The sequence below is a fragment of the Microtus ochrogaster genome, linkage group LG7_11 (assembly GCF_000317375.1).
Source record: "Microtus ochrogaster isolate Prairie Vole_2 linkage group LG7_11, MicOch1.0, whole genome shotgun sequence".
Lineage (NCBI taxonomy): Eukaryota > Metazoa > Chordata > Mammalia > Rodentia > Cricetidae > Microtus > Microtus ochrogaster.
The window spans coordinates 20299083-20316502 of NC_022032.1; the positions used below are offsets into that span (position 1 = coordinate 20299083).

Consider the following 17420-nt stretch of genomic DNA (forward strand, 5'->3'; position numbering starts at 1 on the left):
TCTTTCTCTCTCTTCCTTCTTTCCTCCCTGTTTCCCCCTTTCCAATCCAGACCCAACAGCTTTACCATGTACAGAAGTTTCTCCTAATTTTTCAGCTAGACAGTAGAGAGCGAAGACGGGTCGGAGGGTTTTGACTCCGGATTCTGCGCACTGGGGACGGAGGTTAAGGAAGCGGGCACTGCCCTGTGACCTGGAATTCGGCAATTGTTTAAAGTACTTTAGAAGTTACTTTTGATCGTTTGGTGCTTCTTGGCACTGAACATCTTTTGTAAACTGCCTTCACAGTGACTGTTATCATGGCTGCCTTACGGAGCCGTGAGCAAACAGCCTCAAGAAGATGGAGGTGTCTGACGTCACTGTTTTGAAGAAAGAAGTCATAAGTGCTTTTGCTGGTGGGGGCGGAGTGGGGGGCAGTTCCTTAACGTTCTTCAACTTTCCTGTACTGAAAGTTTTGAATCAAGAAGAAAGATGTCTCTTCTCAGCAACAGGGACATTGCTGATGGTCACGGTTCTGAAGGGAAGTTGCAGTCTGGTCCACTTCCTGGCTTCCTAGGTCTCCGGAAGCCAGCCTCATTTCCTCAAAGACCTTCTGCTGGGTATTAAATTAAAAATCACTGAGACCAGGCTTCACATTTGACCCTCTATGCTTATATATAGTAGATAGTAGATAGGAGTGTGTGTGTGTGTGTGTGTGTGTGCATGTGTGTGTTCAATTAGTGTGAGTTTAAACCTCTATGGGGAGTCAACTAAGCCTGGCATAGTTGAGGAAGGACCAAGTCCCTCACCCCTGCATCAAGGCTGAGCGAGGTATTCCACCATAGAGAATGGTTTCCAAAAAGCCAGTTCATGCACCAGGGATAAATCCTGGTCCCACTGCCAGGGGACTCACAAGCAAACCAGGCCACACAATTGTCACCCACATTAAGAGGGCCTAGTTCCGTCCCGTGCAGGCTCCCCAGCTGTCAGTCCAGAGTCTGGGAGCTCCCAATAGTTCAGGTCGGCTGGCTCTGTGGGTTTCCCCATCAGGATCATGATGCCACCCTCTTGCTCATAAGATCCCTCCTCCCTCTCTTCAACTGGACTCCAAGAGCTTGACCTAGGGCTTGGCTGTGGATCTCTGCATTTGCTCCCACCAGTTACTGGATGAAGGTTCTATGATGACAATTCCCATAGTCATCAATCTGATTATAGAAGAAGGCTGACTCGGGAACCCTCTCCACTATTGCTAGGAGTCTTAGCTGGATGCTCAGTCATACCACAAGGGCATGTGCTCAACTAGGTTCATAGCAGCATTATTCATAATAGCCAGAACCTGGAAACAACCTAGATGCCCCTCAACCAAAGAATGGTTAAAGAAAATGTGGTACATTTGCACAATCAAGTACTACTCAGCGGTTAAAAAACAATGACATCACGAAATTTGCAGGCAAATGGATGGAACTAAAAAAAAAAAAAAAAACATACTGAGTGAGGTAACCCAGATCCAAAAAGACAAACATGGTATGTATTCACTCTTAAGGGATATTAGATGTAAAGCAAAGAATAACCAGGCTGCACTCCATAGCCTCAGAGAAGCTAGGTAAGAAGGAAGACCCTAGGAGGGACATACATAGATCTCCCTGGGAAGGGGAAATACATGAAATCTCCTGGGTAAGCTGGGAGAAAGGAGGAGAGGGAATGGGAGACGACTGATTTGGGGGAGGGGCAGAGAAGTGAAAATAATATCTTGATAGAGCGGCTCATTATAGGGAGAAACCCGGTGCTAGGGCCTTACATTTAAAGTATGGTTTGTGGAATGTCTGTCTTTCTATGCTGAGAGACACGGCTTCCCCTTTTTTTATAAACGTTGGCATTCAGCTTTTCAAAATTGTACTTGGTAGTTCCTCTTTGTTTTTGTTTTAAAATCCGAGTCGGGCAAGGGGCGGGGAGGCTGGAAGAGACAAGAAGAGCAAGCAAACAGAAAGGACCGCTCTGACTGCGCTTGCTTGTGGAGCTTGTGTGTTTCGTCCCGGTGCCAAACAACACTCGCTCAGATTGCAGCGATTTCTGGTGCCCTTGCCAATGTTTGTGTTATTTTTAACTTTAAAGATGGAACAGATTGCTCTAAAATAAATAATTTAATCTAATGTTTCAAAGAGTCCCAGTACTTGCGACTTTCACTTCTGGCTTCTCTGGAGTGGAGCTCTGTCCATCATAGCCAGCCCGTGTTTCGGTACCTCACTCCATGTGGAGGGTGTTTTATTGCTTTGTTTTCTTTTCTTTTCTTTTTTTTTTTTAACTGGAGTCTGTTTTGCACTATTTAGTCCCAAATGTTATCAGGTGGGTCATAGTTTATCACTGAAGCAGTACCTCATCTTTTCCAAGAAAGGAGAGAATCATGTTCCTAGCAGCTCAATCCCTGATCTTGTAGGAGGAGAATTGAAGGGATGCTGAACGCAAGAATCCACTCTTCCCAGGCTGATTCATATGTAGACGTCAGGCTATGAGTAGATAAGATATATGTGTGCGTGCGTGCATGCATGCATGAGTGTGTGTGTGTGTGTGTGCGTGCACACCACTCACACAGAAGCCAGAGGATCAGAGGTCAGAGGATAACTTGAATCCTTCCAGTTCTTTCCTTCCACTATGTAGGTTCTGGGAATAGAACTCAGGTTGTCAAGCTTGGTGGCAAGCTCTTTTGCATACTAAACCATCTCACCAGCCCCCTCAATGTAACTTAAAACCGACTGGTTGGAAAGGCCCAGCTTCGAGCAAAGCGATCCCATCCTCAATCAGCTAGTGGATGTCTGCTTTATTTTTGAGACAGGGTCTCATTACATCTCTCTGGCTGGTCTGGAACCTGGTATGTAGAACTGGCTGGCTTCTAACCCTTTGGTGACTCTTTTGCTTGTCCTCTATGAAAAAGAAGTCTCCGTAGTGACAACAGAAAGGGACAAGTTATGGTACTTTCTCTCTTTCCTAAGTGAGGATGAAAACAGTTCCTGCAGTCGGATTGAGCAAAGATTTAAAGCAAAGAATGTAGTGACCCCATGCCTCCTCCTGCCCGCAGGCCGCCATTGTGAGGTCCACCAGATGACCGGGAACTACATGTGGGATCCCAGTACCAACAAATCCTTCGACATCGGGGTCAACCGAGACAGCCTGATGCCCCTCTGGTGGAATGGGTCAGAACCCTTGTGGATCACTCTGATGAAGGCCAGGAGGAAGGTCTACATGTACTACTGGCCAGGTGAGTGTGCTGGCCTCCAGGCCCCTCCCCTCTCCCAAACCTCAAACACCGTGGAGTCTGCCCAGGAGAACAAGGCAGAGTCCTTCAAAGACCACGCCCTGGTTGAAAGGAGAGAGTTTTACTTAAGAACTATGTTCTAGCCGGGCGATGGTGGCGCATGCCTTTAATCCCAGCACTCGGGAGGCAGAGGCAGGCGAATCTCTGTGAGTTCGAGACCAGCCTGGTCTACAGAGCTAGTTCCAGGACAGGCTCCAAAGCCACAGAGAAACCCTGTCTTGAAAAACCCAAAAAAAAAAAAAAAAGACCACGCCCTGGTTGAAAGGAGAGAGTTTTACTTAAGAACTATGTTCTAGGGGCACGTTAAAATTTTTTAAATTAACTTAAATTTTTCTTAAAGGTATATATTTCAAATTGAATGAATTCCCTCCCCTATCCCTCCCTGCTCCGTTACCCCCTCCCCACTTCTTTACCCCTCCCTCTCACACTAATCCCCCTTGTTCACCTAGTTTCACTCCTAGTGTTATTTACTGTATACACACGTGATTTCATGTGACTATAGAAACCAGGGACCACAAAGGAGAGAAAGGACATGGTCTTTGTCTCTCTGAGGCTGCCTTACTGTGCTTAGTACGTTGTCTCCTGTTGCGTCCGTTTGATCAGAGATGACAGAAAAGTCAGCCTGAGTATAATTTCTGCCGTTGCTGCACGCCAAGGCTGTGCGACCTAGATGGGTTCTCTAACTCAGCTGCTGTGAATCATGCTGCAGAGAACAAACATGCAAGAGTTTCTGCAGTAAGACTTAGAAGCCTTTGAATGACCACTCGGTGAAGCAGGTCTGTCATACGGCAGCTCTAGTCCGAGCTTGTGGAGAGACCCCCATACTTATTTCTGTGGGGGGCTGGACTAGCTTACATCCTACCAACAGGGCACAAGGGTTCCCTTCTATCCACATCCATGCTAGCATTGCGGCTGTTGTTTTCTTAGCAACTGCTATTCTGACTGGGATATGATGGAATCTGTGTATTTTTTATTTATATCTCTATGATAGCCAATAAGGGTGATATTTTTTCATGTATTTGTGTTTCTTCTTTTGTGAGCTGTCCATTTCACAACCCCGTTTATTAGCTGGCTTGCTTACTTTCTTGTTGCTTTATTTGTTTGAGTTCTTTGTGTATTCTGGATAGTGATCCTCTCCCAGCTGCACACCTGGCAAAGGTTGTCTATGGGCAGGCCTTAAAGACCCCATTCCTGAGCTCTGTGACATGAACAGCTACAATGCCGTTCCCTGCTCCCCTGCTGCAGTGTCACATGCTCGAATTTCATGTGCAGCGTTTTCGTATGGAGGAGAAATCATTTTTGGTTTGCTCGTTGACTTTTACAAAGGAGCGGAGTACCCTTTCTATACACTTTTTAGAAGGAATGTTTTTATTTGTTCTTTGAGAAGTTCATCCGATAGATTTTGAATTTCTATGCTCTTTCAACTTCCCTCACAGCACTGGGAATGATAAGCAAAGCCCTCACAACTTCTTGGCAATGAGTTACAGGACGCCTCTCACGGTGGACTCCTTTGTACACCTAGATAACTGGTGTACAAAAGCCAAACTCTTTTATTGTAATGAAGTTAAGTAATGCTACAACCTTTCTTGGCTCCTGTGAAAGCCAGTGGATACTGTCAGCCTGTCCATTGGATATCTTTCATTAAGAGTGAGGAGATTTGGCTGGGCAGTGGTAGCGCACGCCTTTAATCTTAGCGCTCGGAAGGCAGAGGCAGGCAGATCTCTCTGAGTTCAAGGCCAGCCTGGTCTACAAGAGCTAGTTCCAGAACAGGCTCCAAAGCTACAGAGAAACCCTGTCTTGAAAACAAACAAACAAACAAAATGAAAAAGAATGGGGAGATTTAGGAGGAGCCAAAGGCATTTCCACCAACTGGAAGACCTGAATTCAATCTTCAGAACCCACATGTTGGAAGGAGAGAACAGACTCCAGCGAGTTGTCCACACACACACACACACACACACACACACACACACACACACTAAATACAGGTAAAACCATGAGGGAATTCAATATTGACAAACTTGGGTTCATTCTGTCTCAGGTGATGTGCAATGTGCCTTTTCTGGGCACGTGGCTATGGCACTTCCCTCCAATGCGATAATACTGACACTTATCCTTGTGAAGCCAGTTATTGGTAAAAGCCTAGAAGAAACGAAGGAATAAATGAACAGTAGCCTGGTGGGAGGCAGAGAAAAACAATAGAGATCTCACTGGCTTGGGCTGTGGGGGAGGGAGGGAAGGAACAGCTGAGGGAATTGCGAAAGCCCAGGGGATTATGGGAGAGCGTGGCTGACAGGTGTGGGGGAGAGCGGAGGGAAGAGTGAGCCATCCAGAGCCGAGCCGCAGATGGCCTGCACTGAGGGTGTGGGCTTTGTACAGGAGTTCGGAGGATGCTGTCTGGAGGTGGCCACATGGAGAGCTGCTCAGGGTTCTCTGCAGATCTCAAAGGATGGCAGGACATAGACAGATGGAGCCTGCAGAAGGCAGCCCCACTGCCAAGCTGTGCGGGAACCCTGGTCACAAAGCAGGGACAAGCATTCACAGGTAGGCTCGCAAAGGCCAGCACATACAGTGTTAAGTCCAACTTAGCCAGAAGAGCTAAATGGCTTATTTTACCAACAAGGGTAAGTTCAGAGTTGCACAAGGGATTTTGTTCATCAACCATCAGTCACCTAGACTGATGAGATGTTTTGGGTCAGGGGGAGGAGAATCAGTTGTTTGACATCACAGTGACCAAATATATCTGACAGAAATTCCGTAAGAGAACAAGGGCTTATTTATTTTCACTTCTGGTTTTAAAGATGGATGTCTACAGTCATTGGCATTGTACACTTGAATAGAATACTGTGATTCATGGAACCTATGGCAGAGAACAACCCTTCACATCACAGTGGACCAGGGACAGACAGCAAGACTGGACCCCGAGACCAGACTGTAACTGTCAAAGGCCTACTTACTCCTAGTGACCGACTACTGTCAGCTAGGTCCTATGTCCTAAGGGTTCCTCAGCATCCCCAAAAAGTGCCGTGGGAACAACATTAAAAGCATGAATCTATGGGAACCATAATGGCTCAACCCATAACATACAAATTTAGGGGTATACCTTTATCTGAAATAGAGACCCAACTGGGGCCATGAAGTTGGATGCTAGACTGAGAAAGTGCAGGCCAATCTAGACTTGTGTAAGGGTCCAGTTCTGATTTAAGCCCATACTGGCAAGGTCAGAAACAGAAAGAAGACTTTGCTGCACATTGAGGTTACTTTTAGAAACATTATTACCAATGAAGGCAAGAGATTGCATGCGCAGGCACAGGAGGATATGACAGCTGCCTGGTCACCAGACTAAGGACCACCAAGATGAATACTGACACAATACAGCATAGCCACCTTTCATGGTATTTTAAGGTTTTGAAAAGCACCATCTGTATTGTTGGCATCCCCCTCCCTTGCCATACACACACCAACATCCACATGTCTTGTTTGCAGGCAGCTCTGCCAATGGTGTTAGGTATAGCCATAGAAGCCAGTGTTATGCCAAGGTGGGAGGAAATCCGAAGAGGAGCAGTGATTATATTCCAAAGCTCCTACTGTGGTCCCACAGAGCATTGTTTTTGCTTCACCCGGGAGAATCTTAATTTATGTATAATCGCCGAATATGTGATGAATCTCAAAGGCAATATCCCTGTACGATATATTATTGCTCCCCAAGAGCAGCTCTCTATGGATAAGAAGGAGCCCTAGTTCGGCAGCTAACAGACATAGTAAAACTGTCTGGTTAGCAGTTACAGAGCTCACAATGAGAAGAGAAGAGGCTAAAATGAGGTTTCCTCAGTGACCTACATGGAAGTTAGCCAAAGATCTGGACTAAAGTCTTCACATTAATTAGATGAAAAGTATGTTGTTTCTTACTCTGTCTAGTCCTTCAAAACTGAATACCTTATGGAGGTTTTTCTGAGTGTAGGCTGCCTAGCCCAGGCTGCAATGCCCCAGTTCCCATCCTTCCTGCCAAAAAATGCTGAGAGTCACGGTCACTGTGGTCCATTCTCTCCTCCCTGGTGCCTTCCAGCATCAGATAACGACCTAACAAGTGCTCATTTGTCTCTACAAGATTAAGTGAAATGCCATGCGTGTCTTCTAAACATGCCTGGATTTTATTTGTCTTCTTGAATCTTCTGTTTCCTTTTCCACTCCTGATGGGACATTGCACAGACTTCTCGGTGAGGCCTGGACAATCTTGGTTGCTTCAGTGAGCTGTGTTATGACACTTTGAGTCTTGCCTTTAAGTCAATATTTAGAAGCATAACTTAAAAATGGCAGTAGTTCAAGTCTTCCTGTCAGGTAGATAAAGCAACAGGGTGAAAAACTGAGCAAAGGGGAAGAGGCCTCCCTCCGTCAGCCCAAGTCTTAAGACATTTAAGATTTGTCAACAGAGCCTTCAAAGCCCTGCCCGCTGGTCCCATTGAGCTAGACAAAGGAAAGATGCTCAGGAAATAATTCCAGGCTGAAATAAGCCAGGCACCGGATCCCCTGGTGCTTTCGAAAGGGTTATAACTAATTACATGTTGATCACAAACTTTACTTTTTGATCCCAAGGAAATTTATTTTGAAGAACAAAAATAATCTTCAATCGATAAAAGGAATAGGTGGCTGTCTCGAGGAAGAAGTCAGGGAATTGGGTCAGGTGATCAGATTATACATGGGAAGAACATTTGAGCTCCTTGTATCTCACGGTGGCAGCAGATTGTAAGTTTATTCTTTAGTTATCCAGTAAGTGTTGGCATTGCAGTTCTGTGTCCTTTTGTAATGGATTTTGCTGCTAATTTTCAACAGCCTGCTGTCAGGAAGACGTGAACGAAACCACCCATTTACCTTAGGGTGATGTTGGGTGTACCCTGGCTCAATGCCACTGCCTCTTCCTGTTCCGTACAGGTATTTAGGCCAATAAAGCTACTTTCTATGTATGAAAACACACATGGTTACCAGTCCTCTCTCCCTCCCTTTCTACATAAGGGCTGTAGGTGGCTCTCTACTCAGCTCATATCCAGTTTAGACAGTTATAACCATAGTGATTTCATTTGAATTAGCAAAAAGAACATGCTAGAAATTGGTCAAGAGTTATGGATCATTTACAGTACCTTCCTGTATCTGGCCATGGTGCAACCTCGACACCCTTCTGTCAAGTTGACCTTCGATGCATATCACTAGGTAAAATTAGAAGCATCCATCACGAAAAAGTGTGAGCCAACATTATAGCTCCATCATTTCCTGTGTGCACATGATGCTAAACATCTAGATAAAGATTGCAATTATTTTTCAGCCAGATATTTGATGTGCAAATAAAACAATCTGCATAGTCATTAAACTTCCCAATACTGTCACCAGTTTGGCATTAATCTTATCCACATGTTATATTTATATGTATAAGGACATATGTTATATTGTAGAATCTGTATATTCTCTATGTTATATTTATTCTACATGATATTTATATTAGGATATTAACTCTACATGTAGAACAGAGGAACACTTGGGGCTCTTTCAAGGATCATGTGGTAAGGCTAAAGGCAAGACAGATATGGCTACACTGTATTTGTACAACATAAAGAATAAATAAGGTCAAGCCGGATGGTTGTGGCACATGCCTTTAATCCCAGCACTCAGGAAGCAGAGATAGGAGGATCTCTGTGAGTTTGAGGCCAGCCTGGTCTACAAGAGCTAGTTCCAGGAGAGCCTCCAAAGCTACAGAGAAACCCTGTTTCGAAAAAAAACAAACAAAACAAGAGTAAATAAGGTCACAACTGCTCATCTAATCAAGACATAAGTTGGTATGAAACTAGAAATGCTCAGACTTTCAAGAATCTTATGACATATAAAGAGATTTGGGCTCAATGAACAGTAACAACACTATCAGTGGTAGAAACAAGGCCCCGAGTCTTGGTAGCTCAATCAAGTAGAAATTTCTTTTTCGTTTTCTTTTTAATCTACAAAGTCCAAAATGGGATGTCTGCTCACAGTCCATTCTCTTCAGACATGGAGGCACTGATGCAGGCATCACCCAGGCTCTTCCCATCTTGTCACTTCCCCATCACCCACACAGGACTTTCAAGCTCACACTTAGGAATGAGCACAAGCATTCCATGTGGAAGTCGCTGTGACTGGGACTCGGTTTGTTTCATTTCTGCTCTTGTCCAGTTGGCTAGAACTTTAGCACGTGGCCACATCAACTTCCAGGAAGCCGAGAAATCTGTTTGTCTGGGTCAAAGAGGACACATATTTGGCAAGAGGCTCACAGTCTTGGACACCATAGGGAGCCTACTGGAATGTATTACCATACACATAAGTATAATATGAAAATTAATTATCAAATGCTACAAAGGGAATTGTTCTGTTTATGGATAGAAAACAGTAATATACTTTTATATAAAAGAGATGTAGAAATATATAGAGAGAAGCTATACATATGAGAAACACATATATATTAAAAGGATATGGATATGTGTGTATACATGAAATATATACATATATATGGAAATATACATATAATACACATATATACATGTGTATATGTATGTATATGTGTATGTATACACACATGAAAAGCAACAGTTGCCATCAGGTGAAATTACGAAGGCTCATATGTTTTTTTTTTTACTTGTCAATATTTTCTTTTAGAAATAATGTTTTGAGTTTATATTTAAAAAGCTATTACAGTTGTTCCAACTAATTTCTACATATCCTAAACATTTTTCAACATCCTTAGTCACCCCCAGGAACATGTCCGTTTACACTGTACTGGGCACTATATAGATGACGGCAGGCACGCAGGAAGGTGAATATAGGTTAAAGGTGAGGAACTCACCATTTTTTTTGCCAGGAACCTAAGCAAGAACTGTGCTATCCTGTACCAGGCCTTTTCTTGTGGCTCGCCAACCAGCTCCCAAATCACGACACAGAGACTCATTATTAGTTTCCAATGCTTGGCCTAGCTTAGGTGGATTTCTGCTAGCTCTTATACCTTAACCTGTTTCTCGTCATCTCTGCTTTGTCTCAGGGCTTATTGCCTTTCTTACTTCCGTGTGTCTTGTTTCGTTGCTTTTCTATGTCTGCCTGGCTTCTTGTGCTGGGTGCGCCCCTTGTTCTCTCCTCTCACTCTTCTCTTTTGGGTCTAGAGTTCTCCTATTTATTTTCTCTGCATGCCAACCCCATCTATTCGTTCTCGGCCTAGCTGTTGGACATTCAGCTTTTTTATTCGACCAATCAGGTGCCTTAGGCAGGCAAGGTGAAACAAATACAGCACATCTTCCCATAATGAAACACACAGCCTTATGTCAATAAACAAATGCAGCATAACACACCGTTATGTAGTTCAAGTAATATTCTACAGCAAAAACAAATGCAGCAATCTTTGCCTGGTTAAAATAATATTCTACAGCCCTATCCTAAAGGGAACTGGAACTCACCTCCTGTGGAAACCGGGGGATAATTGTATATGAAGCTGATCTGATCTAATTTGCGTATTGATCAAATTATTTTCAGTCAAATTGTTTTTCTCTAAATTGATTTCAATTAAACTATATATCACTCTGTATATTCTCAAGTGATTCACTTGGCCTCAAGGGACCTAAAGTGAGGAATGCCTCCACACACTGGAGGGCATCTACCAAAGGTCTTGCATCTGTATTCACTGCCCTCAGTTGTCACACTTATGCCTTAGGGGCTTGCATGTTGGAAATTCAGGGGGAGCTTGGAGTGACTTGGTAAACACATATCTCTAAAAGGAAAACTGGAATCTTTTGGGTATAGTATTCATTAATGTACTCATCCCATGGCCGCTTTCTTATGTGATCTGTGTTCCCGATGTATGGAATACAGACTGACTGTGGTATAGCCCTGCCACCGAGCAGCTTGGAGTCTGATAATATCACCAGGCATGCAAAAAGTAACCACTCCACAGCATGGCCCACCCAGGGCAGACCAACCACAGAGCTGCTATACATCCCTGAAGCCTTGTGTGACCACCTTTGTTTGAATTGAACTGATATGCCTCAAGAGGAATGGAAATCAACACGAGACGTTTGTTTTCAATGTTGAAGAAAACAAGAAGGGAGAACGGAAGAAGCTGCAGAGGAAGGAAAGGAATAGAGAAAGAGAACAGTAAGGTGAAGGAAGAGAAGATGGAAACGAAGATGAAGAAGCGGAGAAATGGAATACGGGTTAGGAGTCAAGTAAGTCAAAACAAGGCTTTGGGTGGCCACAAATCCAAAGAGGAGATGTTTTCCCAGGGCCCTGTTGCTGTCATTATTTTGTGACAGCCTCTAAGATGCTGTAGGCTCACTGTTAGGTTTATTAACTGTTTTTTTTGCTGATGCCCTCTTGAATCCAGATTCCAAGTTCAGAGCATCCGGCACTCACAGAACCTCCTCTTGGCTACTCCAACACCTTTTGCTCACACCTAACCTGACCAGGAGATTTCCAGTCAGGCTGCTGCTGCAGTGTCCCAGGCCATACAGTATCCAATCACCGTGCCCTTGTGCTGGTCTAAGCTGAAGGAGGAGCTAGTAAAGGAATCAACGGGTTTTGAGTTTGATCAAAGAAGGCTGCGCTGCAAGACCAGGTGTCATCCATAGAGCTCAATTGGTTCTTCCCAGCTTACGCCCGGCTTCCAGACATTCTGCCAGCTCGTGAATTTGTGAGTTCGAGGTTCATTCGCACCTTGATTTCTTCTGGCTCAGAGCAGATGCTGATGTTATGTGGCGGCTCATCTCCATTGGTACCCGAGAAAAGGCACTGGACTACTGTGAGCATTAGGCTCCATGGTCTGCTCCAGTAATGATTCCTCTTCCTGGGGGGAGGGAGGGGGTCTCTGTAAAGGATTCTAGGGAAATGTCTCCTGGTCTATGCTCCCTAGCTCAGGGAATACCTGAGAAAATCCACACTCAGAGAACATACAACCAGGAAGCAAGCCAATTGAGCCACCATCCCTCCTATCTGACTCCAAACCCTATGCAAATTGTCATGTACTGGTACTTGAGCTCCAGCCAAGCCTGGTAAGGGTCTCACATCAGTCTGTCTTCCAGTTTTACTTGCTCAGCTACCAAATGTTCGACAGAGAATGGCCGATTCAGTAGGGCTCCTAGCATAAATGAAGAAGTGGGCTCAAAGTTGGTACTTCTTATATCAGATGAGTCCTCAGACAAGGGGACAGAGTCTTGGGGGACCTGAATCCATTCTGCATGGTCTGGCCCCTGCCTGGACCTGTAACATATTCTTTATTGGTGTTGAACAAATAATGGCAGACCTTTGGGAAGGGGCCAGTCCAGAGAGCCCTAATTCCTGGCCCTCCATGGGCTACCAGTATCATTTTTTTTCTCCAGCCAGACTGTCTTCCTCATCTAAAGCTAACTCTGGGATTTTAACAGAGCCTTGGCCCTGTGGAGAATGCTTTCCCTCTCTCTTTGGCTTCCTGCTTTTATCCCCAGTTGGTTGCTTTCTGCCAAACTTCTGGACTCAAGTGTCACAGAGGAGATGCTCCTCAGCTGCTCCTAACTTGTTCTCTTTGTACACAAGGCCAGTCATCCATGGCACAGCCAGCTTCTTTCCCCCAGCCATCAGAAGAAACCTACAATAGTTCTTCTGGTCTTCTGGGGCCAGGCCAACCCTGGGGAAAGGGTCTCTGAGATCAAAGGCCATGTTTCCCTCCAAAGACCTGTTCCCACAAGCTCCTGTACCTCAGATGTATTTTCCTGGAAAAGGTTGCGTGTTTCTCCGCGAGTTAATTGGCTTAGCCGCTTTAATAAGCTCTCTTGAGACATGGATTCAACAGTTGCACACCTGTCTCACATCACATAAAATGCAACTCACAGGAGTTATTGTTACAAGATGTGTCAAAGTTGGCACATGGGAACTCCACTTGGAAGGCGAGACCTGTGCTCTAGGAGGCTGGGAGAAAGGTGATGTTTATGGGCTTGGGTTGGTGGTCCTTGGAGAGAGTTGCTAGGAAGCGAGGCACATTGACAAAAACAATGTGCTCAACGGGAAAGCACCAGAACCAGGAGATCAGATGGCTAGCCTGCAAAGAGGTGTTGGAACATTCACTTCTGTCTGAGGGTTTGGCTTCACAGCTATGAAAGAACAGGGTTCGATGGAAGCCTGTTGGGTGTTGCTTTGAAATGGTTCCTCCGACAAGGACGCTGTATCTACGAGATGCGTTGCCCACAATGGATTTGCGTATTTGTTTTGATAGCTTATTTAGGGCAATGAGGTCTTGCTGTTAAAAAAAAAAGTATATTAAAATAATCTTCTGATAGAGGAAAGATGAGAAAAACTGCCTTAAAATATTAACACAAGAGTTCACAAACATAGGGTGGCCTTTGGTAATTGTTCCTTCTAACTCGTTTGTTATCAGGACAATTAGTAGGTCATCAGAAACAGCACATGGTACTACTACTAAGCAAGAAGCCAGGCTCTAATAAGAACAAGAGTAGGTCGAGATGAGTTACCTTAATTGAGGGCAATTTCCTTCCAAGCTCAGCAGTAATAAGGAGGAAAGAAGGTGGAATAAAGGAGAAACCACACCCTCAAGATTGTCAGTAAACTAAACTTCCACAAGGTGCCTTGGCTACGACCTTCCCTGCAGACCCCTGAGGCAACAGTCTAAAGCTTCACACTTCCCCCGGACACACTTGAGTGACCTCAGTGGACCACATTTGTTGTTCTCTGAGAAACTACAAGGCAGGCTCGGAGTTAGCAGCCCGTAAGTTGGGAAATGCTCGCCCACACTCACAGATCAGAATGAGCCTGTGGCCGAACCAGCAGTCCACACAGACTTCTGATTAGGGAGCTATCACACAACACCCACTTCCAGTCTTCTGATTCCTATCAGACAAAGACCAAAGAAAGCAAAACAAAGCGCCCACACAAATCCACCTAAAAGTAATTAACTCTGCTCTCTCTGAAACTACCGATTCCTTTTCCACCATGTTCCATTACGCTGCCGTTGTCTTTCTCACCGGCTTTCTCATTGGTGGTTTTTAGCATTCCCAATAAGGTGCAATGTTTTTCCCTTTGAGAGTTCACACAGGAAAGACCCCATGTGGACTGACAGAGAAGAAGAAGGATTTACTTGCCCCAGATGTATTTAGTTGGCTACTTATCCAGTCCATTCTGTGAGGCATGTGGAGGGATATAACTTTCACCCAAATTGATGGCACCTTCAGGACTTGCAATCAGAACATCTCTCAATTGGGATAGGACTTCTTGCTCCATTGTCTGGATCGCTGACCCTGAATAGACAGGAATGATATGCTCCATTGGCCCTATGGCGATGGTGATGGTTCTCTCTCTCTCTCTCTCTCTCTCTCTCTCTCTCTCTCTCTCTCTCTCTCTCTCTCTCTCTCTCTCTCTTCACTTACAAAACTTGTGTTGTGAATGACCTCAAGGTGGACTGTCAGTCATAAGCCATTTCTCATCAGCAGCTTCATGACCTGTTGTTTTCTGGACCCTGCACTTTGGTACTGTGACTTTCTTTCCTAGTTCAGAGATCATGAAACTGGGTTCCCAAGCATTTCCGAGACCAAGATTAATTTTGATGGAATATTTTATAGACTCCCCCAAGTTTAATATTTGTTATTAAAATTACTCTGACTGGTATATGCCTTTTTCTTACTTTACATAAGAAAGAATACCCCTCACCCAGAATCTTGCTAAGGTACATTGTCCTATCCTGACTGTACATAGAAACTTCCAGTACCAAACCTGGCTCATATGTTTGTGTATTTGGAAAGTAAATGAAAAAATAAGTTGTTGCTACTCTTGTTTTTAAAGTTATTTAAGAAAAGCGTAATTGAATTGTCAACTGAAATAAGTAATAGTGTCTGCTTTCCATAAGAACATAACATACAGAGCATCATATATCTGTAAGTTTTCATACACAGCATGCAACATCCAATAAAAAATAAGAAAATAAGTCTTGACCACCATTCCCAAGTGAAGACGAATGTACTAGACAACAGACTCAGCTTTACAAGCAACCCAGACATCAGTTCTGCACTTCAAAAGAGCCATGTAAAAAGAACAAAATGGAAGTTCATTAGTCAACTAGAATCTTTCTAAAAGGACTGAAGATAATCATCCAAGTCAAATGTGGAGAGGCAAAAGGGTGAAAGAAAGAAGACAGTGTAAACGATACATGAGGTATGGTGGTGACATGCAGGAAAGAAGAAACAGATGGGAAAGAAGTGATATTTGAAGAAAAAATGATTAATAAAAAATTTAAATTAACAAGTGACCCTAAACACATATTGCAAAAGGGCTATGACTGTCATCCTGCCTGCTCCGGAAGCTGAGGCAGGAGGATCACAAGTTGAAAGCCTGCTTGGGCTATGTTGTAGTTTCATTTCTGTTTCTATGATAAACCACCACAACCAGAAACATGCAATTCCACTCTAGTCCATCCATGAGAGGAGGTCAAGGGAGGAACTCAACGCAGCAAGTCCACCCACAGTCAAGATTAGAGAGAGAAGACAAGCATGCCTACCTTCCCCACTCTTGAAGGCCCAGATCATGAAATGGCGCCACCCATATTCAGGTATTTCATGCCCCCTCAATTCTCACAGGTATGCATACCCCAAAACCAAATCGATTCAAATAATTCCTCATTAAGACACTTCCCAGATGATCCTGAGTTATAATAAACTGATAATTAAAACTAGCCATCACAGGCAACACAGGGTGTTTAAGGCCCAGCCTGGACAACTTGGCCAGATCCTGTTTCAAAACAAAATACAAATAAGAACCACAGGGCAGGGGAAAGCACTGGAATCCAGGAAGGCCCTGGATTTGATTCACATACACACAGTGAGTGCTGTGCTGTGAATGCTAAATGAACTTCAGAACTGTTGAAAGCTAAAGAAAATGAGGAACGCTTAACATTGGCCAGAGAACCTTGTTCAAAGGACAACAGTAGGAGCGACAGCCAGCGCTGCAGTGTAAGGGCTGGCATTCAGGGAGAGAGTGGGACAGTGGCCTCAAAAGGATAAAAGGGAGTAATCATCAACCTAAAACTCCATACCCTCTTGAAATACCCTTCCAAAGTGAAGCTACAGTAAGGTTGCCGAAGGATCCAAACCTGAGAGAATTTAGGCTGGAGAAAGGGCTCCGAAGGAAAAGGTGCTTGCCACCAAACCTGATGCTTGAGCTCAGTCCCTGGAACCCACGTGGTGGAAGAAAACTGACTCCTGTAGGCTGTCTTCTGACCTCAACACGCATGTTACAGCATGTTCACATGCAAACACACACACACACACGCATACACACACACACAGAATGAAGTTTAAAATTAAAGATGGAATTTCCTGCCAGCATGTCTAAAGGACAGGGATATTAAATTCCTCAGACAGGAAGGTGATGGAAGAAAAGAGATGTTGGAAGCAAGGAAGAACACCAGAATGGGCAGTAAACACAAATTAACAGCATTATTATAATCTTTGAATTAAAAGCCTGTGTAGGGTTAAGATACTTGGAAACAGAAGGTAGAGGTTCTAATTTTTAAAATTAGCCTATCTTCACATTGTTTGTGAAGTTAAAGAAATGAAAGCTTACAGCAAATGTTAATAGGCAAATATTTTATTTTCCATCTTCCTCTGGGCTCTTTGCAAGGAATATATAAATAGTGAGCTAATAGAAGAAGGAGAATGACATAGCGATAATATGAACTAACTCAATAGAAACCAAGAAAGGAGAGACAACCAATGTGTGATGGGTACAGGACAGTCAAATGCCAAGTGCTTAATACAAAGATACCAGAGACTATACTAACTACAACTCTACTACGAATGTATTAAGCATCTAATTAATTCGAAACCTTACATTATATTAAGTTTGGAGGTAGGTGAGGCTAGTGTTCACCTACAGAACAGAATTCAAACTTTAGAGGAGAGAGACTGGAGAGGTGTGTGAGAAGGTGCCCGTAAAAATAAGACAGCAGCATTCTGCTTCCTAATGTGAGTTTTGGATACTCGGCTCACCCATTTTGTAAGAATTCATTGATCTGTACATTTAGAACTCATCTCGTCTTTTTACTTTATGCTAAGCTTTTTTTGTTTTATTTTGGAAATAGTTTTGATTTTTAAAAATG

At 43.9% G+C, this 17420-nt stretch overlaps 1 protein-coding gene across 1 annotated transcript in view; it reads left to right on the forward strand.

Moving 5' to 3' along the window:
- Enpp6 (ectonucleotide pyrophosphatase/phosphodiesterase 6) overlaps positions 1 to 17420 on the forward strand; it is a 95212-nt gene that overhangs the window by 34467 nt on the left and 43325 nt on the right. The window contains exon 2 of the mRNA XM_005362587.3: positions 3050 to 3229. Coding sequence (XP_005362644.1) covers positions 3050 to 3229 — 180 coding nt within the window. The remainder of the gene's footprint in view (positions 1 to 3049; positions 3230 to 17420) is intronic.